Here is a 25,215-nt window from a genome sequence, read left to right on the forward strand (position 1 = left end):
TGTCAAGGAGTGGGGCCTGGCGGCGGCGGCGGAGTGACTGGGACCAGCTCCGGGATTGGGAAGCGGTCCAGCTGCAGTCAGGGGCAGGAGGTGAGTGGCGGGGCCGGTGTTGGGGAGAGTGTACCGCGATTCTGCGTTATACCGAGAGCGGGGCCCGTCAGCAGCGTTGGCCGGGTTTGGAGCTGGCCTGGGGCCGGGGCAGCGCTCAGTAATGCTGGCGGTGCCCAGCGCTGGGCTCTTGCTGCTCCGCAGGTGAGGCTGGCCCTTCGATGCGGGCTGGTCCATTCCCCGCTACCGCAGCGTTGCCACCACAATCTCAGCAACTCCACTATAAAAGTTTTCATCAGCCCACATCATTGACAGGCTGACTCGCTCAATGATGGCCCTCCTTGATTTTAGTCAAAGGATTACAGTTAGTACACTTGAATTTTGTAAAATATCCAACAGCACCATTGCAGATTGTGTCTGGAGGGTGCATTTTTAGCTGAGGGTGAGGTATTGGTAGATTTGGCACCACTGTGCCAAATAAACCCAGTGACAACATTATCATTTCTTGGGAAGGTACCAAGCTACTTAAAATAATTGGGGTCTGAGGATATGATCCTGAACCTCTGGCTGCTAGGTGCAGGGTGCCAATTAATTCCTGGTGTTGCTGCATAACCTAGCTTAGTTCCACTAGAGTTGTAACAATTGAATCTTGACCTTGAAGTCACAGCCAGATGCCTGCTATTCTGTTTATAATACAGTAGTTAATTTAAAAAAAAAACTCTTTTGCTGCAATTGTGTTGAATGTAGAGGTAGTGCTATGTTGGCTAAGGTTAATAAAACAACAGTGGAATTGCAATTCTTAGAGCATTTGATTGTGTTTTAATTTTTCTTTGAGGACATGAAGCAAAGTGGACCTGATGGACAGCATAATTGTGTGATGATTACTGTCTGGGATGACAGTGCAGTCGTATTGTGTCATGAGAGTATTGTTTGAAAACATTAGTGTGATAGATAATCCACTCAGATATTTCATTCTTGTCTCCTTAAGTGGTAACACTTCTAACTTCTAAAGGAAGATACTTAAAGGTTTGCACAAATCTCAAAGTAAAAATAGAACCGATGCTGGCCATGAGTTATAAGGATGGATTGGCTCTGATGAGGCTGGAATGGTTTATGAATATCTGGACTGATTCTGGATTCAGTCTGTGCTAAGCAAACTGATCTCAAGTGGGGCAGCTGTTTCAGTCCTAACCTTGGCCTTTGTTCCTGGGTTCGGGAGGAAAATAAATCATCCAGGACTCTCATCCCTGATCATCGTCCATTGGAAGTACATATTTAAATGCTGCATAAGGACGACCTGGCTTGGCATTGACCCTACATTGTCATATAGTCCATCTTTGTCCGCTGTGGCTCAGTTGATTGCATCCTCACCAGTCAGATGTTTGTGGGTTGAAGTTCCAATCCAGAGACCCGAGCACAAAAATCTCGGCTGACAGTCCAGTGCAGTACTTTAGGAGTGCTGCACTGTCGTAGGTGCCATCTTTCGGATGAGACGTTAAACCAAGGCTCCTATTTCCACTGAAGCAAAGATTAAGAGATCTATTAAAGCTTTTCAAAACTTAAATTGAGAAGTTAGGAGAAACTACTTTACACTGAGGATTGTGGCAATATTAGAATATTTTAAACCATGGAATATTTCAACCAGAAACTTTGTATCTTTTTAAAGGAAATTAGATACATATTTGAAGTAAAGAAAAAGAAAACTATGGGGAAAAGAGCAGGGCAGTGGGATTAGTTTTGTACTTCTCTAGCTGAAGACAAGCTGTGCTGTAAACTTCTGTAGCTCGGCACAGTAATGCGGAACTTCAGATCTTTCATAGTATTTGTAAAGTATTTTTAAAAAAAAATGCAACCATAAAAAAATCCAACCAAGAGACACATTTCAGACAAGGAGGGCAATGAGCTGAGATACAGCAGACATGGCTCAGTTGGTAGTACTCTTGCCTCCTGAGTCAGAAGGTTGTGGGTTCAAGTCCCACTCCAGAGACTTGAGCATAAAAATCTAGGCTGACGCTCCAGTGCAGTACAGAGGGAGTGTTGCATTGTTGAAGAATTTAAACCGAGGCCCCTTCTGCTCTCTCCGGTGGATGTAAAAGATTCTAGACACTATTTTGAAGAAGAGTAGGGAAGATGTCCCTGGTGTCCTGGCCAATATTTAATCTCTCAACCAACATCATCATTAAAAAGATTATCTGGTCATTATCACATTGCTGTTTGTGGGAGCTTGCTGTGTGCAAATTGGCTGCTGCGTTTCCTATATTGCAACAGTGACTACACTTCACCAAAAGTACTTCATTGGCTGTAAAATGCTTTGGGATGTCTGGTCGTGAAAGGTGCTATATAAATGAAATACAAGTCTTTCTTTAACAGTACTGAAATGGGCTGTGCATGAAAAATGATCATGGATGAGATATTAAAGGGCTCCTAATGCCAGTTGATCCTTTGTCCAGCCAGATTTGGGAATAAATTGGCAACATAAACATCAGTGGACCTTTGATTGAATCACAGACATAAACGTATAGCCATCAATTGTTCTCAATGGTTAAGGCAGTATAAGTGCTGATACTGTAGCAATAGAATTCCTCTTGTGGCAATTTCCAATCACTGCCCCTGCCCCCAGCAAGTAAATATAAGTAATTAGGTACAAATAATATTCTGTCAAGTGTTTTTGAAACTTTCAAAATATTATCTTAGAAAGGCATCATTTCTGTATCTGCACATGGGACTGCTGTCAAGTGTATAATAAGGACCTGGGAAATTCAGGGTGAAAATTGGCCATTTGGGCCATCAAGCTTGCTCCATCCAGAGTCTTCAGTGTAAAGGATGGGCCAAAAATTGTGGTCGGCGGCTTCCGACCGAAATTTTTTTAATGAAAGTACCTGGTGGTCTGGGAGGCACGAACACTTCCGGTCCGAGGCCTAGATGCGCAGCCCAGCGCAGAGGCCCACGCATCCCAGGATCGTACGTGCGTCCTGGGATCATGTGGGCCTGGACCACCAATGAAAATGGAGTATTCTCATTGATAGTAATGGTGAGTTCCGTTTGTACGAGACCGCAAGTGCTGGGTTTTGGCCTAAACCCGGAACTTGTGGGGCCTCTTCGGGCGCATGCGCAAATCGTATTCGCCCGGAGAGGCCGCAATTTACGGCCCATAATTTGTGCAAGCCTTTAAGTATCTATCATGGACTCCACTCTCCTGAAAGGTCCTTCCCTTATCTTCCCCTGATTTTAAAAAAAAAATCAAGCTGCTTTAATGTCTGCATCACCCCCAATCCCCCTCCTCAACAGACAGTGATTTAGTTTAATTTTAAAGGTGTCAATTGACCACCTCAAGTCTGTACAATACTTCAAGTCCTGGTGTTTATAGATTTTTCCATTTGTTCACTATCTTTCAATACTTGTGCATGGTCAGGCTCGGAAGATTGAGTGCAGAAGGTAACGGTAGAGGTGACTAACGTTATTTCTTGCATAATAATCCTTGCTATGGACTACTGTTTGTTGACGCACAACATGGAACAGTGGTTATCAGTCAACCCGTTTCAAGATTGTATTTTGAGATGACGTAACTGAACTTTCCAGGATTATGAAGGGGAATTTAAAAATTAGTGCCGGGAAATTGTTAATTTTGGTGAAGTGATCAAATACCTGGAAACACAAAGAAGCTGGAGGAAAGAAGGGAAGTCTGGAAGATGAGGGTTTCTACTTGTCTTTTTTTTGCTAGAGCAGGTTATAATTTTTTAAATAATGGAATCAGGGCAACAGATAATCCGGGTTTCTGGCCTTTTGCCAGTTGACAGTTAGCCAAAACCAGAACTTGATTTTAAATTTCCTGCAGTGCTCTGAGATCACACCATAAAACATTGCATCAGATAGAGCCTGTACTTCTTAAACTAGCAGAAAATTTGTGGTGGCTGGCATGTTACTTGGGTTGGCAGAGATAGGTAGAGACATCTGCGGCTCCTTCTACAGGCGATTGAATACCTTTGTTCTGACCAGTGGGGTTTCTCAGTGCTATCTGGGATCATGGGATTGGCATTGCTACAGTTGTACATTGCTGGCAGATCGTGGTTTTAGTGACAGAACATAGAGTCCTGGGGCTCGATTTTCCCCAAAACAGTTTTTTAGCGTATTGCTAGATTTACGCCTGTTTTTCTCTGCCACAACTGCTCCAAAAATAAATGTGCCAAGTTTCCCTCTTCTATTGTGGGGGAGGGGCCTAATGTCTGTGCCGAAAAAAAAAAAGGACGTGATTCCTATGGGCGCGCATACGCAGTACAGCTCCCGGTCTGCAATTGGCCATTTTTAAAGAGCCAGTTTGTGTGTGTGAGAGCTTTAATTATCATTGGAAAAATCAGAGCTGTAATGCAAGATGTAACATGGCGCAAGGACCAAGAATTTCTTACAGGATGAAGTGGAGGCACTAGTTACTGTGATTGAGAACAGATGGCAGGAGCTGGACACCAGCAGAAGTCACACAAAAGTTCCACCCAAAGAAATGAAGAAATACTGGAACCAACTTGCACAATATTACTGTGCAGTGGTGACCACCTCGAGGTCTGGAGGCCAGTGCAAAGAGAAGTGGCAGGACCTTGGTCAAGTCATTAGTGTAAGTAATATATTCATTTTTCAATGGAATTGCAATTGTAAATGTGACCACCTATATATGTCCCACCCAGCAGAAAGATACTCTCTCTCAAAAGTTACATTTTCATCTTTGCAGAGGAAAGTGGCACACAACAAATGAGAAAGAACTCGAACAGGAGGAGGCCTGCCAAATCTGCACCCGCTGACACCCTTGGAAAAGAGGGTCGCTGCTTTGATGGGTCCTGTCTGGAGAACAGCAACCTCCACTGCACAAGCTGGGCCCACACTCGAGGGAGAGGGTAAGTCCTGCAAATTCCATAGCCTGGCTTTCCTAAATGTTAAGTACTGCGTGGGCTAGCCATGCTTCGGTTCATGGAGATGTCTCCCTCAGCTTCGCTTCTGATGATGCAATGTGCTATCATTCATCGTGATCCTTCAAATCAGCCTGCTGCCTGCACTGAGCCTACTCATGCAACCCACCCTGCCCCCTCCTCTGCTGCTAACCATTTGTCTGTTCTGTTATATTTTGCAGAACTTGACGATGCAGAAGAAGATTCAGACACGGACAAGCCTGAAGTGAAAAACATCTTCTAGACCAAGAGCATGGGAGGGGGAGGGGATGGATGAAGCCCCCACTGTTGTACTCATTTTGGAGGAGGTGCGGGTGCCGCCCATTGAGGTGCTAGCCCCTTCCCTGAGTAGTGGTCTGTTGGTGAGACATTCCATGGTTTCCCAAGGCTGGGGATACCCGTGGGGTGCAACGAGGCACACCCAGGGCCCCACAGTCTGAGGCTGCGAGTCCCAGTGGGATGCTGCGAGCCACACACCAGGGGAAGGAGAACTCGACCGTGCTCTCTTGAGGTGCAGGATCTAACAGATGTGGTTCACATGATGGCAATGAGTGCGGAGAGCATTGACCTTACCCGATCACTCCTGGACATCATCAGTGGCGTGGGTGATGAGGTATCGGGACTGGTGGGAGAAGTAACAACATTCTCGAGAAATGGGAACGTTGTCCGGGAACATGAGGGAGGGCGTGTCACAGGTAGGTGAGACACTGTCGGCAAACAGGAGGGAGGGAATGACGCAGTTAGCTGCTGCAATAAGGGAACACGCCCAGACCCCGCGCCCATTGACAGAATCAACTGCCACTCCCACTCCAATTCCCACACCAGCCTCTGAAGAGGCCCAAGCTGGGCCTTCCACATTACCGCCTGACCCACCACACCCCCCCCCTCCCACAACAAGAAGTGCGCATTACTCGAGATGTTCAAAAGAATAAGCTTGGTATCAACCCGAGCAAAGTTGCGCCACTGCCTGCGGGCAAGCACAGCGGGTGGTCTTAGAATAAGGTGGAGGAGAGGTGGGTGCAGCCTTTCTTTGCTGCTGTTGTTATTCTGTTGTAACTGTTCTCAAATTAAAAGTTTTTTGTAAGTTATGTAAATTTACAAGTTTAAAAGTTTGTAAGTGATCTTAAGTGAAAACTTTAAAGTTTGATACAAGAATATTTTTAGTTAAGTACAAACAAATGTTTGTTAAACTTTTGAATAAAATATATTTTAAATTATAACTGAATCATTTCCATTATTTGTTCTGTAATTTTGTGATGTGTTAATGGAACGGGTCCAAACAGTAAACATGGACCATGTGGAATAGTTGCAGCTGAGCCTTCAGGCAGCAAAGCGTTCACGGATGAGCTGCTGGCGCTAGGCTTGAGCAATCGGTTAAAGGGACATGACGACCCGCCCTCCTTCGCCGTCGTGCTCCCGGTTTAGGTAGTTGCATGGCTTTCTTGTCCTCGGCATCTGTATCTTCCTCATCATTGTCATCAGCCACTCTCACCTCAGATGGGTCTTCCACTACCTGCTGCTGCTGCCTCATGATGGTTAAGTTAATGCAGCATGCAGCACAACAGTGAACTGACCAACAATCTCAAGGAAGTATAGCAAGTAGACTCTATACTTGTCCAGACATTGGAAACACTGTTTCAGGATTCCACTAGTCCTTTCTAGTATGCTGCGCGTCGCAGTGTGCGACATGTTGTATTCCCGGTCCGCTTCTGTTCGGGTTATGCATCATAGAAACATAGAAATATACCACGCAGAAGGAGGCCATTTTGGCCCATCGTGTCCACGCCGGCCAACAAAGAGCCGCAAGGCCCTTGGTTAGCAGTCCTGAAGGTTACATATAAACCTATGAACAATGACAGAAAGGCAAAGAACACCCCACCCAACCAGTCTGCCTCACACAACTGTGACACCCCTATACTCCACCCCAATCTGAGCCATGTGATCTGGGAGAGGCAAAAACCAGATTAAAAACCCAGGCTAATTTAAGGAGAAAAAAATCTGGGAAAATTCCTCTCCGACCCATCCAGGCGATCGAAACTAGTCCAGGAGATCACCCTGGCCGTATTCGATTCCCTGCAGTACTTACCATTATATCTGCGCTGTCCAGCAACAGGTCATCCAGTCTAATCTCAATTACCAGCTCTAGGTCCGTAACCCTGCAGGTTACTGAACTTTAAGTGCCCATCCAACCATCTCTTCAAAGTGATGAGGGTTTCTGCATCCACCACTCTTCCAGGCAGTGAGGTCCAGATCCCCACGACCCTCTGCGTAAAGAAGCCTCCCTCAAATCCCCTCTCAACCTTCCACCACCCACCTTAAAACTATGCCCCCTCGAAATAGGACCCCTCCATCAATGGAAATGGGCCCTTACTATCCACTATGTCCAGGCCCCTCAATATTTTGTACACCTCAATGAGGTCTCCTCTCAACCTCGAGCCAGGTGGCGAGGCTGTACCCTTTGTCTCCCAGTAGCTACCTCTGACCTACTGGCTGCTGCTGAAACATGGTAGATATAATGCTCTTGTGTCGGATGAAAGCATCATGGGTGCTCCCGGGGTATCTTGCATCAATTGACTTGATGCGATGCATGTCCTCACACACGAGCTGCACATTAATGGAGTGGAAGCCTTTTCTGTTCCTGTACATCTCGGAATCCTCCGAAGGTGTTCACAAGGCGATGTGGGTACAATCAATGCAGCCCTGTACCTTTGGGAAGCCAGCAATCCTGAAGAAGCCCACAGTCCAGTCACGCATTGCCTGGGCGATCATGGGAAACTTTATGTAGTCATTCCTCCGGGCATATAGTGCAGCAGTCACCTGCCGAATGCAGATATGTGTTGCATGTTGAGAAATGGCACACACATCCCCAGTTGTAGCTTGGAACGACCCGGATGCATAGAATGAAAGTGCAGCTGTAATCTTTGCTTCATGTGACAAAGCAGTCGTCCTGATGCTTCTGGGTTACAGGTCTGCTTTTATTAACTTGCAAAATCTCAGTTACAACTTATTTGTGAAAACGCAGCCTCCTGACACAGTCTGCATCACTCGGGTGCAGGTACGAATGCCTGTCTCGATGTACCCGACGTGGGTAAGGCCTCCTGCCCATCGTGCTCTGAGGTTCCTCCTGCGATGACGTTGAATCAATTGTCTCCTCCGCTGTACCATCATGCAGAAGGCATGCACAAAGTATGGCATTGTCAGTATTGCCCCCATGATTATATTTTACCTTTGCAAGAAGCTCAAAACCGCATGTAGGCAGAATAAGGTTCTTTGTTCTCTCTCCCTACAAGGTCTGTATGGACCACACTCAGATCTGAGCAGGTGCAGTGATCGGGAACACCTGCCCCCCCCTCCCCCCCGGGGGCTACATTTGATGCATCGTGCAGGCTTCTGATGCCTTCCGTATGACTTCCACAGCCCCCCTACCCCTGCTCAGGCTTCTTTTGAAGCCGAGTTCCGAGCCCCTGTGTCTGGGCGCGTATCAAGATTCTGTCGGCCAACACTTCGACCCTCAAGCCCTGTTTGCAGACATTCGGTGCTGGCGTGTCAGTTTTAAAAAAATAATGAAAACTTACAGAATTCCATCAAACTTCCATTTACTGCATTTTAAGATTTTAAAAAACAATCTTTTATGCATATTTAAGTGTTCTTTGCTCCCTCCAAAACTTCGCTGAAAAACAATGGCGTCTTTGCCGATTTTTCAGTGCGCACTGTTTTTTCTTAACTCACCAGAAGATTTTACGGGAGTGGTCACATGCGCCGCCCTAGGAGAATTTTTTTTTTGGGCAAACTTGCATAATTGAGAAAAACTGGCGGGCAAAAAAAAAGACTAACTTTCAAAAGTCGTAACTAACTGAGTTACGCTGGCGCACATTTGTTGGGGAAACTTTAATTTAACTTGCGCCAAAAAAAGCGGTGCACGCCGCAAATCACTGGGGAAAATTGAGCCCCTGGTGTGGGAATGAAAATGATGCTAGTATTGTGCTGGAGGGCTGGGTGCTTGGAGAACATTTGTTGTTTTGAAGTGCAATGCATCTTTATTGTTGGCAATGAGGCATGGACTAAATTTGGGAAAGTTTAAAAAAAATACAAAAGAAAGCAAAGAAAAATTGTATAATAAAAAAAAAAATATTAGCCACCCAATTCAATCAATCAAATGAGAATCTAGGAAAATTACCTTTATGGGATTTTTTTCATCTGGTATTATAGGGTTTACAATAAAATAACAAATACAATAAATAAGCTGGATTAATTCAAACTGTTCTCATGATTACAAAACCACCAGGCAGCACTGACTTTCTCGTTGCACCTCCCCTTCTTTTGCTTTCTATCCCTTCTCTTATCCTCTCTCTTCCATCCCTCCAGAGTGATCACATTTTGATGAAGCACCACAGCCTGGAGCTGGCGCAGGACTTGTGGGCAATACTCAAGTTAGCTGTAGTACTGCTTCAGGAAGAAACTCGACAACGTGGCAAAGTTAAGACCAGCCACAGCCTTGCTCCTAACCTGGAGCTGGTGCCTGATCCTTTAGATGGATGTTCATCAGTTAATAGGTATCCAGGCCAGGGTGGGGCTTGAGCCAGAGAAAGAATGGCTAAACAAATGTAGATTATAAGACTGTGCCTTGAAATAAATACAAGAACCAGAGTGAAACCAATAATACAGTACAATTACAAACCATTAATAAATGGTCGGACATTTATCAGACTTCTAAACAAAACGAACATGTGTTGAAAGGGCAAAACAGTATTCCCCTTTTGAAATGAATGGGGATAACTTGATAAGAACCCTTTTCTAATGTTGCTCTTGAGTTAGCTATTAGAAATTATGCTTTCAGCCTGGATTTACTCATCTTTCATTTCCTTCCTCCCTGGCACAGACTTTTTTTTTTCTTCACTCTGCTTTGTCATGTATGACATTTTAATAATTGTTCCTTGCCTGGTTCATAGGTACTGATCTCCCTGGTGAGCCATTAGGAAGGAGGCTCAAATCTAGTTCAGCATCTGTTGGCAGCTTTCCGATCCCCCAAAAAGCTCAATTGAGCAGGCAATTTTATGCTGGGGAGTACTGGCCCCAGTAGGAGGACCATGCGTGTGCCACCGATGGCACTTTGTCACGTTAAAGCCACTGTCGTAAAGTTGAGAACTAGGACATAGTATTGCTGCAGACCTATGTTCTCGCACTATTTTTCCGATTGTTACTTCGTCGCTTATTGTACTACCTCACTACCATCACCTCATCATCATAGGCGGTCCCTCAAATCGAGGATGACTTGCTTCCACACCAAAAAGGGATGAATTAACAGGTGTTTCAATGAAGGACCTAATATTCCAGATCCTGAACTACATGCTGAAGGGTGGAAGATGCCTGTGCGTGGAATTTTTTAAAGTATGGTGGCCGTTGCACACCAGCCACCACACGGGCTTGACAGAGCCAAGTCTTGGTCCACTGGTAAAGATTAACCAAGACGACTGGAGACCAGCTCTGTTGCACGGACCTAGTGCGTGCACATATCGCAATGTGGGCTGGCCCGTGCTGCCCCTGGGCCCTCGCCTCTGCTGGGCCCCGAACTCACGCCTCCCCTGGGCCCTGATCACATCGCTCCACGATCACTCGCTGCTCCTTCGCCCCAACCTTGTCGCTCCTGCTGTACCTGCCCACACTCCAATCAGCGACCTGGACCTTGGTACGTCCAATCCAGTCGCTCTCCAGCACACGCTGTACCTTGAAGTGGTATGCTCTTTCGAAGGCCCCGACCTGCTGATGGTCCTTGCAGGTACCATTACCTACTCTTTAGCAGATGGCCATTGTTTTGGCTGCTTTCTGCTGGGCCACAGGACAGTTGCTGTATAACAATTTAGAAAGTTTATTCCAAAAGCTGCTCTGATCCAAGTTATTTTCTTATTGTACAGGTATTACTAAATAGTCACACTGATGTTTCGTGCTGCCTTCAGTGAGGTGAAAACATTTCTCTAAAAGATTCAGGTCTTGGTTGTTGTTGGAGGAGCGTGCACTCTTTAATTTCTCCCAGTGCAGAGACATGTGCATTTGTTCCAGCTGATTATATACTTGCCTTTAGCCCTGTAAATGTTGGGAATTTCACATCTTGGATTGTAATATTATTTTCCCGGTTAATTGCTCTCCCCTCCCCGCCCTCGCGTTTTCGACAGTGTACATGTGATTTATATTTTTTTAAATCATGGTGTTCGGATGCAAAGGTTACATCATTTTACAATAGCGTCTATTGCGTGTAGTGTATTTGCCAAATAATGATTAACCCCTATTTGTTTGCTTTTTAATTGAATTTTGACAGTATCATTAGTCAAGGTGTGACTAATTTGTGTCATTTAAAATGGCTTGATGCAATTCAGTGGCTACAGAACCTCATGAAATACAGAATCCGTAACATCATCATAATAAAAGGCTCATGCCCTTGACTGTTGACATCAAGCATTTTCACCTCATTACCCCATCAGCTAAATGGATGCCTTCTGTGTTTTGTGGAGACTTTAATGCCAATTTTTAATTATAGTAATTTACAAAAAACCCAACAACTCCCCTGATTGATTGGGTAAGCCCACTGCCTGATGTGGTTCTCAGCCAGAAGGTCCTAGGTTCAATCTGTGCTCATGCCATGCCAGCCATCAGGACCGACAATTGGCCTCAGCCCTCTGGGTCTGCCCCACCTTATTTAAACCTTCTCCTCCAAGTGTAAGTCCCGATCTATACCCTGCACACCTCACGCTGCTCATCACAGCTCCCTCCTGTCCACTGTCTGAGGCAGTTTCTTCTGTCGTAATGTCTCAGCACTTTGGATTTATTTTCTTAATCCACCACTTTGCCACCCCTTTTCTCCCCGTCCCCTTTCAAAAGCCGATATTTTTGGTTGTGAATTTAATTCCCCTCTTCCCACCCGCCCTTTCTTTCTCGCCTTCTGCATGGTGGCATCCTCTCTCCTTTGTAAAACACTGAGATTACTCCAGTGCAATACTGAGGGAGTGCTGCACAGTTGGAGGTGCCATCTATTGGATGAGACGTTAAACCGTCTGCCCTATCGGGTGGACGTATGGGATCCCACGGCATTATTTTGAAGAAGAGCAGGGGAGTTATCTTCGGTGCCCTAGCTAATATTTATCCCTTATCATTAAAACACATTATCTGGTCATTATCACATTGCTGTTTGTGGGAGCTTGCTGTGTGCATATTGACTGCCGCCTTTCCTACATTACAACAATGACTATACTTCAAAAAAGTATTTCATTGGCTGTAAAATGCTTTGGGACGTCCTGTAGTTGTGAAATGCGCTGTATAAATGCAAGTCTATGTTATTCCTGTTAGACAAAGGAGGGAAAAACATCGGCTCGAGTTCCTGCTCTGGATTGTTGCCTAGTGATACTAAGTGAGATGATGTTAGATGAAAACTGGTCGATCTTGCATAGCTTTCATTGGCTTGCACGTAAAGATTGGCTGCTTAGACAAGATCTTCTATCGTGAGTGTATCTGCAGCCCATCAAAAAACGGGAAGGCCAAGGCCCAACACATCAACTTTGTTCCCATTCAGAGTATTTGTCTAATGATACATATGCAGACATTGCTGAATTTATATTTAAGCAATAGTTTGTATTTCTGGGCTGCATGTACTCCAGCTGTCAATTCTAGCATTATTGCACCGGCTGTCAAAGGATTAGAATTGAGATGTATTTTGAAAAGAACTTCGAACTGAGTATTGGGTCACATATGCTCGAGTAATTGAATGGCATGATTAGGACATAGTTCAACATTGTAGAAAATAAAAGTTTTAATGCAAATATATTAAATGATTTTGTATTTTCCACGAAAAAAAAATGAGCAGGTTGTTTTTGTAAACTCGCACAGCCCAATATTTGGGGCTATCAATAATTATAGGTTAATATTGCAAGTACTATACTAAAATATTGCCATATTGCGAAGATCCAAATTAGCAAGGTGTCTTAATTTCTTCCAGACAAAACTCCAGACACAGTTTTTATATTAATTAGCAGTGACATGCAAAACATTTGCAGTCAAATTAGTATCTTTATTGCAACAGTACTTGTTTAGACTATCATCTTCATCGTCTGAAGATCCTTCCTCCATTTCTCCCTCACTCCCCCTCTCACGCCCTTTCTCCCTCCCCTCTCACTCCATCCCTCCATCCCTCCCTCCCACTCTAGCATTCACTCCCTCCCACTCTAGCCCACCCTCCCTCCCTCCCTCTCTAGCCCCTCCCTCCCTCTCTACCCCCTCCCTCCCACTCTACCTTCCCTCCCTCTCTTGCACCGCCCCCCCTCACCGCCTCCCTCTGCCCCTCCCTCTCTTGCCCCTCCCTCTCCACCCCTCCCTTCCTCCCTCCCTCTCCCTCCCTTCCTCCCTCTAACCCTCCCTAACCCTCCCTCCCTTCCTTTCCCCTCTCAATCTCTCCCCCCTCCACGCTCTCTGTCTCCCCCCCTCCGCGCTCTCTGTCTCCCCCCCTCCGCGCTCTCTGTCTCCCCCCCTCCGCGCTCTCTGTCTCCCCCCCTCCGCGCTCTCTGTCTCCCCCCCTCCGCGCTCTCTGTCTCCCCCCCTCCGCGCTCTCTGTCTCCCCCCCTCCGCGCTCTCTGTCTCCCCCCCTCCGCGCTCTCTGTCTCCCCCCTCCGCGCTCTCTGTCTCCCCCCCTCCGCGCTCTCTGTCTCCCCCCCTCCGCGCTCTCTGTCTCCCCCCCTCCGCGCTCTCTGTCTCCCCCCCTCCGCGCTCTCTGTCTCCCCCCCTCCGCGCTCTCTGTCTCCCCCCCTCCGCGCTCTCTGTCTCCCCCCCTCCGCGCTCTCTGTCTCCCCCCCTCCGCGCTCTCTGTCTCCCCCCCTCCGCGCTCTCTGTCTCCCCCCCTCCGCGCTCTCTGTCTCCCCCCCTCCGCGCTCTCTGTCTCCCCCCCTCCGCGCTCTCTGTCTCCCCCCCTCCGCGCTCTCTGTCTCCCCCCCTCCGCGCTCTCTGTCTCCCCCCCTCCGCGCTCTCTGTCTCCCCCCCTCCGCGCTCTCTGTCTCCCCCCCTCCGCGCTCTCTGTCTCCCCCCCTCCGCGCTCTCTGTCTCCCCCCCTCCGCGCTCTCTGTCTCCCCCCCTCCGCGCTCTCTGTCTCCCCCCCTCCGCGCTCTCTGTCTCCCCCCCTCCGCGCTCTCTGTCTCCCCCCCTCCGCGCTCTCTGTCTCCCCCCCTCCGCGCTCTCTGTCTCCCCCCCTCCGCGCTCTCTGTCTCCCCCCCTCCGCGCTCTCTGTCTCCCCCCCTCCGCGCTCTCTGTCTCCCCCCCTCCGCGCTCTCTGTCTCCCCCCCTCCGCGCTCTCTGTCTCCCCCCCTCCGCGCTCTCTGTCTCCCCCCCTCCGCGCTCTCTGTCTCCCCCCCTCCGCGCTCTCTGTCTCCCCCCCTCCGCGCTCTCTGTCTCCCCCCCTCCGCGCTCTCTGTCTCCCCCCCTCCGCGCTCTCTGTCTCCCCCCCTCCGCGCTCTCTGTCTCCCCCCCTCCGCGCTCTCTGTCTCCCCCCCTCCGCGCTCTCTGTCTCCCCCCCTCCGCGCTCTCTGTCTCCCCCCCTCCGCGCTCTCTGTCTCCCCCCCTCCGCGCTCTCTGTCTCCCCCCCTCCGCGCTCTCTGTCTCCCCCCCTCCGCGCTCTCTGTCTCCCCCCCTCCGCGCTCTCTGTCTCCCCCCCTCCGCGCTCTCTGTCTCCCCCCCTCCGCGCTCTCTGTCTCCCCCCCTCCGCGCTCTCTGTCTCCCCCCCTCCGCGCTCTCTGTCTCCCCCCCTCCGCGCTCTCTGTCTCCCCCCCTCCGCGCTCTCTGTCTCCCCCCCTCCGCGCTCTCTGTCTCCCCCCCTCCGCGCTCTCTGTCTCCCCCCCTCCGCGCTCTCTGTCTCCCCCCCTCCGCGCTCTCTGTCTCCCTCCCTCCGCGCTCTCTGTCTCCCCCCCTCCGCGCTCTCTGTCTCCCCCCCTCCGCGCTCTCTGTCTCCCCCCCTCCGCGCTCTCTGTCTCCCCCCCTCCGCGCTCTCTGTCTCCCCCCCTCCGCGCTCTCTGTCTCCCCCCCTCCGCGCTCTCTGTCTCCCCCCCCTCCGCGCTCTCTGTCTCCCCCCCTCCGCGCTCTCTGTCTCCCCCCCTCCGCGCTCTCTGTCTCCCCCCCCTCCGCGCTCTCTGTCTCCCCCCCTCCGCGCTCTCTGTCTCCCCCCCTCCGCGCTCTCTGTCTCCCCCCCTCCGCGCTCTCCGTCTCCCCCGCTCTCCGCGCTCTCCGTCTCCCCCGCTCTCCGCGCTCTCCGTCTCCCCCGCTCTCCGTCTCCCCCCCTCCCCCGCTCTCCGTCTCCACCCTAATCCGCTCTCCGTCTCCCCCCTCCCCGCCCCCCCACCCTCCCTATCTCCATTCCTCTCCCCTGCTCTCCCCCTCCCCCGCTCTCCCCATCCCCCTCCCTCGCCCTCCCTATCTCCCTCCCCTGCTCTCCCTATCCCCCTCCCCCGCTCTCCCTCTTACCCGCCCACCCCCACTCCTTCGCCCCTGCACCCTCTCTTTTCCCTCACGCCTCCCTCCTTTCCCTCCCGCCCGCCCGTTCTTTCTCTCCCACCCTCTTTCCTTCCTTCCCTCTTTCCCTCCTTCCCTCTCTCGTTCCCTCCTTCCCTCTCTCGTTCCCTCCCGCCCGCGCGCTCTCTCTTTCCCTCACTCTCTTTCCCTCACTCTCTCTTTCTTTATCTCTTTCTCTTTTTCCTTCTCTTTCGCTCCCACCCTCTCTCTTTCGCTCCCAACCTCTCTCTTTCGCTCCCACCCTCTCTCTTTCGCTCCCACCCTCTCTCTTTCGCTCCCACCCTCTCTCTGTCTTTCGCTCCCACCCTCTCTCTGTCTTTCGCTCCCACCCTCTCTCTGTCTTTCGCTCCCACCCTCTCTCTGTCTTTCGCTCCCACCCTCTCTCTGTCTTTCGCTCCCACCCTCTCTCTGTCTTTCGCTCCCACCCTCTCTCTGTCTTTCGCTCCCACCCTCGCTCTGTCTTTCGCTCCCACCCTCTCTCTGTCTATCGCTCCCACCCTCTCTCTGTCTTTAGCTCCCACCCTCTCTCTGTCTTTAGCTCCCACCCTCTCTCTGTCTTTCGCTCCCACCCTCTCTCTGTCTTTCGCTCCCACCCTCTCTCTGTCTTTCGCTCCCACCCTCTCTCTGTCTTTCGCTCCCACCCTCTCTCTGTCTTTCGCTCCCACCCTCTCTCTGTCTTTCGCTCCCACCCTCTCTCTGTCTTTCGCTCCCACCCTCTCTCTGTCTTTCGCTCCCACCCTCTCTCTGTCTTTCGCTCCCACCCTCTCTCTGTCTTTCGCTCCCACCCTCTCTCTGTCTTTCGCTCCCACCCTCTCTCTGTCTTTCGCTCCCACCCTCTCTCTGTCTTTCTCTCGCTCCCACCCTCTCTCTGTCTTTCTCTCGCTCCCACCCTCTCTCTGTCTTTCTCTCGCTCCCACCCTCTCTCTGTCTTTCTCTCGCTCCCACCCTCTCTCTGTCTTTCTCTCGCTCCCACCCTCTCTGTCTTTCTCTCGCTCCCACCCTCTCTCTGTCTTTCTCTCGCTCCCACCCTCTCGCTGTCTTTCTCTCTCTCTCTCTCTCTCTCTCTCCCTCTAACTCCCTCTCTGTCTCTCTCCCTCCCTCTCTGTCCCTCTTTCTCCCCCACCCCCCACTCCCCTTCCATAGCATTACACACAGGTTGTCAAGACCACGTGTAGGTTTCAGATGAAGCAGGCTAGAGAGAATGCAATAATTGGGCCAGGTCATGCGGACATAATTGCATCCTACATTTAATATCAAACATCATTATTTTTATATTTCCGTTCTCGATTTCAATGTCCACATTTATAATAGTACTCCTTTTGTAAACGTGTCGTGTTATAATTACACCCTTCAGCCAGTGTAATTAATAATTACCAAGTGCCACTGCGACAAAAGCAAAATACCGCAGAGACTGGAAATCTGAAATAAAAACAGAAAATCCTGGAATACTCAGCAGGCCAGGCAGCATCTGTGGATAGAGAGACAAAGTTAACGTTTCGGATCGATGACCTTTCATCAGAACTGGAAAAAGTTAGATGTAGCAGGTATTAAGCAAGTACACAGGCAGGCAAATGTGGTGGAAGAGGAAAGAACAAAAGGGAAGGTCTGTGATAGATTGAATGTGGTGGAAGAGGAAAGAACAAAAGGGAAGGTCTGTGATAGATTGGAGGACAGGAGAGATTAAATGACAAGGGATGATGATGCAAGGAAAAAGGGGATGGCAATGGGACAAGTGAAGAGACAAAAGATGCTATCTGAAAAAATGAGAGCAGTGGTTATGATTTGAAATTGTTGAACTCTATGTTGAGCCCAGAAGGCTGTAAAGTGCCGAATCAAGATAGGGCCTGTTCCTCGAGCTTCCATTGACCTTCATTAAAACTGTGCAGGAGGCAAAGGACAGAGAGGTCAGAGTGGAGTAGGGTGGAGAATTAAAATGACAGGCGATTGGAAGCTCAGGGACAGGTTTGTGGACTGAACGGAGGTGTTCTGAAAAGCGATCACCCAATCTGCGTTGGTCTCCCCAATGTAGAGGAGACCACATCATCAGCTGTCAATACAGTCATCATAGGCAGTCCCTCGGAATCGAGGAAGACTTGCTTCCACTCTTAAAATGAGTTTTTAGGTGGCTGAACAGTCCAATACGGGAACCACAGTCTCTGTCACAGCTGGGATAGATAGTCGTTGAGGGAAGGGGTGGGTGGGACTGGCTTGCCGGACGCTCTTTCTGCTGTCTGTGCTTGATTTCTGCATGCTCTCAGCGATGAGACTTGAGGTGCTCAGCGCCCTCCCGGATGCACTTCCTCCACTTAGGGCGGTCTTTGGCCAGGGGCTCCCAGGTGTCAGTGGGGATGTTGTATTTTATCAGGGAGGCTTTGAGGGTGTCCTTGGAATGTTTCCTCTGCCCACCTTTGGCTTGTTTGCCGTGAAGGAGTTCCGAGTAGAGCACTTGCTTTGGGAGTCTCGTGTCTGGCATGCGAACAATGTGGCCTGCCCAGCGGAGCTGATCAAGTGTGGTCAGTGCTTCAATGTTGGGGATGTTGGCCTGGTCGAGGGCGCTAATGTTGGTGCATCTGTCCTCCCAGGGGATTTGTAAGATCTTGTGGAGACATCATTGGTGGTATTTCTCCAGCGACTTGAGGGCCCCAAGTTTCCACACGATAATAAACGGGCGCCCCTCCGAGCTGGGCGCCCGTTTTTCGCGCCGGAAAAGAAACGCGCAATTCTGGAGCGCCCTGCAGCTCCATGTCTGCTTGGCGTGGCGCCCAGGGGGGGCGAGCCTACCACTCGCGCCGATTTTGTAAGTGGGAGGGGGCGGGTACCATTTAAATTAGTTTTTTTCCTGCCGGCAACCCTGCGCGTGCGCGTTGGAGCGTTCGCGCACGCGCAGTGTGAAGGAAACATTGGCACTCGGCCATTTTTGTAGTTCTCTGTAGCTGTTTAATTTTTGAACATTTTTTAATAAAAGCACATTGCCATCAGCACATCAGCACTGAGGCTTCTTGCAGCAGTGAGAAGGCTGCAGGAAGCCTCAGAAATTTGAGGCAGTCGTTTCCCGACGGCCTTCCCCCCCCCCCCCCCCCCCCTGCCGTCGGGAAATGGCTGCTGAACTTGTGAGGCTTCCTGCAGCCTTCTCACTGTCTCCTTCCCCCCCCCCCCCCCCGCCCGCCGTCGGGAACGAACGGCTGCCTCAACTTGTGAGGCTTCCTGCAGCATTCTCCCTGGATGAAGCACTTTCACGCAGGTAGGAACATGGTTTATTTAATCTTTTCTTTGCTTATAAATATTTATTCAGGTTGGATTTATTTGTATAATATTTGTCTAAGTATAAATAAGGATTTATTATAGAATTTAATGACTTCCCTTCCCCCCCCCCCCCCACCTCGTTCTGGACGCCTCATTTGTAACCGCCTGATTTTTTAATGTGTAGACAAGGTTTTTTCAGTTCTACAAAAATCTTCACATGCTCCATTCTAAGTTAGTTTGGAGTACGTTTTCACTGTGGAAACTTTGAAATCAGGCGTCAGTGGCCGGACACGCCCCCTTTTGAAGAAAAAATTCTGTTCTACCTGACTAGAACTGCAGAAAAAAAAAGGTGGAGAATTGCGATTTCTAAGATAGTCCGTTCTCCACCAGTTGCTCCTAAAAAATCAGGCGCAAATCATGTGGAAACTTGGGCCCGAGGTGTCCACTGTACATGGTCCATGTCTCTGAGCCATACAGGAAGGCGGGTATTACTACAGCCCTGTAGACCATGAGCTTGGTGGCAGTTTTGAGGGCCTGGTCCTCAAACACTCTTTTCCTCAGGCGACTGAAGCTGCAGTGGCGCACTGGAGGCGGTGTTGAATCTCATCGAGGGCCCTGTCAACCACGGTGGAGGGAAATCCTCGGTTGAGGAAAAAAGAAGACATATCGGAAGCATTGGTCAGAACAGATAAAGAGAAACTGGAAAAAAGGAAAGAGACCTTATAGGAAGCTGGGTGGGAGCAAAGTGTAATCAGGGTAGCTGTGGAAGTCAGTGGGCTAATAGTAGATATTAGTCGATAACTCGCCAAGACTTCTTCGGCAGCACCTCCCAAATCCATGACCTCTACCACCTAGAAGGACGGGCAGCAGGCACCACGGTGGAGGAGTGGGGAGTGGAGGGGGTGGGGAGTGGAGGGAGGTGGGGTGGGGGGATGGGAGGGAGGTGATGGGGATGTGGGGGGTGGTGGGAGGGGGTTTGGGGGGGAGTGGGGGTGTGGGGTTGGGGGGGGGAAGAGGAGGATGGGGGTATGGGGTTGGTGGGGGGAAGAGGGGGATGGGGTGTGGGGTTGGGGGGTAAGGAAGATGGGGGGGTGGTGATGGTGTGTGGGCAGAATGATCCAGTGTTCTTGCTCTTAATCCCTGCCTAGTGGCCCATGCTAGAAAGTATGTCTGCTTGGGCATTGAGAACAGGATAAAGCTCAGCTGTGATGACCTCTGCAGTCAAATAGCATGCTAATACTCCGGCTCAGACATAAATAATGGTTACTTAGATGAGGTGCTAGAGCACAACGTACTCCTGGCAGAATCTCTGCTGTCAGGAGAGGAGGAAAGACATTTGGGGAGGCAAAGAAAAAATAAATAGCAGGTATCGGAAAACACAGTATTGATCTTTTTTTGTGAGCTTGTGTGCTGTTGTATTGGCACTGTCTTTCCATGGTGCTGTGTGTAACAGTAATTGAATGGAGACCGTTTCATTAAGTTAAATTGCAATATTTTAATAAAGAAATTTATCTTAAGCTGCAATTCTCTTATTTAGTGGTTTGAAGCATTGTTGAAGTTGCCGTGTAGAAGTTAAATTATGCTAGCAGCCTCTAAGTAATGGCTAGTCAGGCAATAATACAAGTGCAAAAAACGTTACCCTTCCTCGTTTACAACCTGCTGTTTTGTTTTTTGTAGGACAAAGATGGTTGAGCAGGTATACAGACTTTGTGGAGATGATTTGGGTGCCTGCGCGTCTGATCCAATTTACAGCTGATTGCACCTGTGTATAGACACGGTTGCCATGGAAACTGGCAGCAATGAAGAGACAGCTGGAACAAAGGCTTTGTCTGCCGGCCGTGGGGAACTTGCCAGAGGAAACCAGGCCCAGGGAGCAGCTGTGCTCGCACCATCCGTGTGCACTGATGCCACTGATGCTGAACAGTCTTCTGGGAAGCTTAAGAAAACGGCATTCAAACTGTTTGGAGGAAGGAAAAGCATTTGCACACTACCTAGCTTTTTCACAATAAAGAACAAAGGACAAGTAAAAGGATCCTCCAAAAGGGGAATTGCCAAAAGCAAAACACACAATGGCATAAGTGAAGTGGTGTTGGACATCAACCAGAAAGAAGGACCTGATACTGTATGGAGTGGATACACTGATTCATCTAGCTGGAACTCTGCTGCAGCAAGAACCTTGTGCGGCTCTAAAAGTGAGCACTCAGCACTTGACAACAATGTAAACTCTGATTTCCATAAAGGTGAATCGCTACAGTCCGAGAACTCTGAATCATTTGCTCCGAAACAAAGCACAGACAAGCCCTCGAGCGTGAGGAGATCAAAGAAGGGACTGAGGGGACTGTTTAATAGTATCAGGCGTCACAAAAAGAACAAAGCTGTTGATTCCGCTAAAGGCGATCCACTGGACAGCAACCATGCTGCTGCTGCTGATTTTGCACATACGGAACAAATGACAGCAGGAGAGCAAGGAGTGCGGGCTGTATTTAAAAAGGGCTTGGTAGAGCTAAACCTGAAGCCTTCAAGTAAAATGAACCATTCGGGGACCGGTGATTCAATAGATAAAACGGGGACTGCAAATATTACAAGCTCTTCATCTGAATCATGTGCTATCAAAATAGAAAATACCTTGAGAAATAAGAGGAATGACTTTGAGGCATCTGTTGCAGAGGTAAGGAAAGTCAGTGCAGGTGAAATTAAGGCATTAAGTGGGAAGGCAGGTGGTGCTATTCTTAATATGAACTCTAGTTTTGGTAGCATGCCTGATATTGTAAAACCTAATTGCATAGACCATGACCCACCATCAGTGCATTCTTTTGATCAGATCAGCTTGATTTTTGGTGATGTGACCTCGTTGAAGAGCTTTGATTCCCTAACGGGCTGTGGAGACATTATTGCTGACCACGATGATGATAGTATTGCTGAAAGTACAGTGTCTGGTGAGAGGGGCAGAACAGCTGGGAAACGGAGCTCATGTTTGGTCACTTACCAGGGTGGTGGGGAAGAAATGGCAACTCCAGATGAGGTGGATGATGACTACCTTAAAGCACTGTGGGAGAAAGCAACGGGGGCAGCGACGGTCTATGACAGCAGTCAGAATATAGCAGAGGATGGCGGTGAGTGTCCGAGATCGCCTAGTGATGTTGACCACTCTGCCTTGCATATCAATCTGGCAGATCCTTGTGTTCTGAGGGGGATCAATGATAGTGCAATCAACAGTAGTGAGCTGGTAACCCCACAAAGTGATCACCAGGAATCTGCACCAAATAGTGACGAAGGTTATTTCGACTCCACCACCCCAGGACATGACGAGGAAGGGGGAGATAGCATCAGCCAAAGCAAAAAAGAACAACTTCCAAGAGATAGCTATAGTGGGGATGCCTTGTATGAACTCCTTGTCGAGCAGAACGATAGCCTTATGAATTCCCCACCTAGTGATGAGCAGTCTTTAGAAACAAAGCCACCTTCTTTGGGAACCTCGTTTACATCCATTTTAAATGTTTCTGTGCCAGGGGATATAAATGTTGCTTATATCCCAAGCAAACAAGAGACATTTGATTTTATTCAGGAAGGCGAGATCAGATTAGCCCACGTGCAGCAGCAGCTAAACTGTTGGGAACCAAGTGGAAAGATGGCGCTTAAAGGCTTGGCCTTTCGAGAAAAGGAAATGTTCTCTGGTGATGCGCACAGTACAGAATTTAATAACATTGATACAGAAGCTGTCAGCATTACTGCCAAAATCCAGCAAGCTGGTGTGAGCACAGAACCACTTGTTTCACGTAATCTGAGCAGAAAGGTGAAAGATGATTACATGCCAGACACGGCTGATGAGCAGAATTGGACAAATCACCAGGGATCTAGCTGTCTAAAAGAAGGCAATAATAAATACATGATGATCAGACCGAGTGTTTGTGGGAGCTACAACGTTACAAAACCTCACAAGATGTCCGGGACAAACTACATGCAAGAATACAAAAGTGAAAAGTGCAGTAAATGGGGACAACAAATGAAAGATGGTGAAAATCGAGGTGTGAAAAAAGTAGCTCTGGATACTACAAGTGCCAAAGGAGCAGTTGATGATTCCTGTGGAAATACCTCTGCCTGTAAAACAGTGGAAAAGGCTGAGGAGAAGTGTGAACAAGCTATCAATTACTCACAGGCTTTAGTTGAATTTACAGCTAACAGAAAACTTTATCCCAATCTCTCCGAAAGTCTTGGAAGCTCTGATTCGGGTTCTCAATTCACACAGGATATACATGCTCTGCCAGCTATGGTAACTTTTGATGTTGTTGATGTTGAGAATGAGGGAGAATGTGACCAGCAGAGTGAAATGGTGACAGATGAGGAAATGTCTGCATCTTATGAGGCCTTTGATAACCGTTACATGGAGAAAGATCTTTATCACCACTGTGATGACAGAATGTTTCAGATGTGTGCCCAGAATTCCGTCCTTGGCAATTGCTGGGGTGCTGCCAGTCTTCCACGCCACGTTAGCCTTTATAAACTAAGCCCGTCGTTGCCAGCTCCGTTATCCCTTAACAGAAGGAGCAGGTCCCTTGACACCGACAGTTTGGAATCTGAACTCACTGATTTGTATCTGTCAAAGGTCACTGCAACATCAAAGAGCACCCCACAGTCTCCAGATTTTCCTCAATATGAACGGGACGGCAAGAAAGGATCAACCCGTCATTGGTTTGGCAAAAGAAGTGGTCAAGCAGTTTCTTTGGAAACCGGGGACACTGCATACATTTCAAATTGCCCGGGGCAGCAGCTTGCTAAATATAAGGAAGAGCCTTTGTCTTCAGATAAGAGAAACACAGCATCCAAGTCTTTCTGCCCTTCAGACACAGGCTCGGTCACACAGCGCACGGGCCAGGCTGGGGATTTGAGTTTACACTGCAAAACTACTTCTGTTAAACTGACAGCTCAAAACCAGTCTACTTCTAAAAGGCATGTGGAACCTGTAATTAACAATAAGGTGCCTCACAAACCTAGAAAGTTGGTTAGACCCTCTCATCTACCATTGCAAAATGATGGTTGTGTGTTGCAGTCGGGGGCTGTTTCTTTTAGTTCTTCAAGGGAAAACACTAATGGCAAACAGGCATGTGTTTCTTCATTAAATGAAAGACGTGAGGATAATTTTTGCAAAACTGCATCCATGACTCAGTATTCTGATTCTGACTCTGAACTTAATGGTAAAGGATGCAGGCCTGTAGGGATCTCCCGGGTACTAGCTCCATTTCACTCGAATAAAGTAGAAAGTCTGAAACACACCATGGATCCTACTGGACATTACACAACTGCAAACAGTAGCCTGTTTAAAGGGAGAAGTAACCTTAGATTGAAATTTCCTGTTGGGTGGAATAAAAACACTACAATGGATGTGTAGCTTTTGAACATCCTGTGGGACAGGGAAGGGGGCTGGCAAAATTTGCTGCCTAATGTGTTTTTTTTAACATTACAGATTGTAAAATGACAAAACATTTTTTTTGTATTCACCAAAGGCTTTGAATAATGGATTTTTTTCCAAAAAGGTATTAATGAAGCAGTAATTGTAGCACCATTTTTTTAGAATGTGAAGTGCATGATTTTTTTTTTATATTGTAGATGTGATAGTGATTTATTATAAAAGCATTTCCTTAACTTTGGTATAAGATACTGCTTCAATATTGCTGAAGTATGGGGATTGTTTTACTGAGCGTTGTACTAAAATATACCAAATGTGACTGTGTTACCAGTTTGGAATTTCATACTACAGTACAACCTTTATTTATTTGTACTCCCATTATCTGTTCTCTCAATTATCGACAAGAACTTTCAATGAGTTTCAGTCATGGTTTTGCATAAACCTGCTAAAATGCAATTGAATGTTAATTTGATTTCATGCAGGCTGGGTGCCTGAGCAGAATGAATAGTAGTAATTGGAATTCTCTGTAATTGATAGAATTTAAAATGAATAAATCTCTATTTAGCCTCGGGTCCTCTGAGTCAGGGCTACCAGCTTTCTTTCCCAAGAGAATCTCCTTTAAAATAATAAAAAGGTGAGTTTTGTGTGTGTATATTCTAAGAATTGATCACATAATGTAAATTGTCCAATCAGAAATGATAGATTCATTGTGTCAGACTAATTTGTTATCTGACAGGATGTCCCTCCATTGTAATTTATAACGGAAAATTGCGGTTTCACTGTAAAAAGCTGTACAGATTAGTGTCTAGTAATAATTAGTATGGAGTAGTTTAACTGATGGTAATCTTGCTAAACAAATTCTTTGGTAGAAAATATTGAACTTGCAACAGGATTTCTCTAAACTCCCAGGTTAAAAACTCTAATTTGATTTCCCCCATAGCCTAGACAGTGTACTGCCTGATATGATTCAGTACTATATCCTAGGTTTAATTGCCAAGTTAGTTGATCTCAACCAGTATTGTGGAGGGAAAGGTTGGATATTGGCAAGTG

General features: G+C 48.1%; 1 protein-coding gene and 1 long non-coding RNA gene across 2 annotated transcripts; both read left to right on the forward strand.

The window, feature by feature from the left end:
• The first annotated feature begins 4 nt into the window (after window positions 1-4).
• amer1 (APC membrane recruitment protein 1) lies at window positions 5-24,367 on the forward strand. The gene is made up of 2 exons (XM_070882694.1): window positions 5-90; window positions 20,439-24,367. Exon 2 carries the CDS (start codon window positions 20,545-20,547, stop codon window positions 24,145-24,147), a length of 3,603 nt encoding a protein of 1,200 aa, XP_070738795.1. The 5' UTR covers window positions 5-90; window positions 20,439-20,544; the 3' UTR covers window positions 24,148-24,367.
• Window positions 3,564-5,999, forward strand: LOC139265100 (uncharacterized). Its single transcript, XR_011593470.1, has 3 exons — window positions 3,564-4,654; window positions 4,769-4,931; window positions 5,165-5,999. It is a non-coding gene; the product is annotated as an uncharacterized lncRNA (long non-coding RNA).
• Window positions 24,368-25,215: the final 848 nt, after the last annotated feature.

Source organism: Pristiophorus japonicus, chromosome 6 (assembly GCF_044704955.1).
Source record: "Pristiophorus japonicus isolate sPriJap1 chromosome 6, sPriJap1.hap1, whole genome shotgun sequence".
Lineage (NCBI taxonomy): Eukaryota > Metazoa > Chordata > Chondrichthyes > Pristiophoridae > Pristiophorus > Pristiophorus japonicus.

Excerpts from the sequence above, each read along its gene's own strand:
- amer1 (XM_070882694.1), top strand. The coding sequence starts at position 20,545 with ATGGAAACTGGCAGCAATGAAGAGACAGCTGGAACAAAGGCTTTGTCT.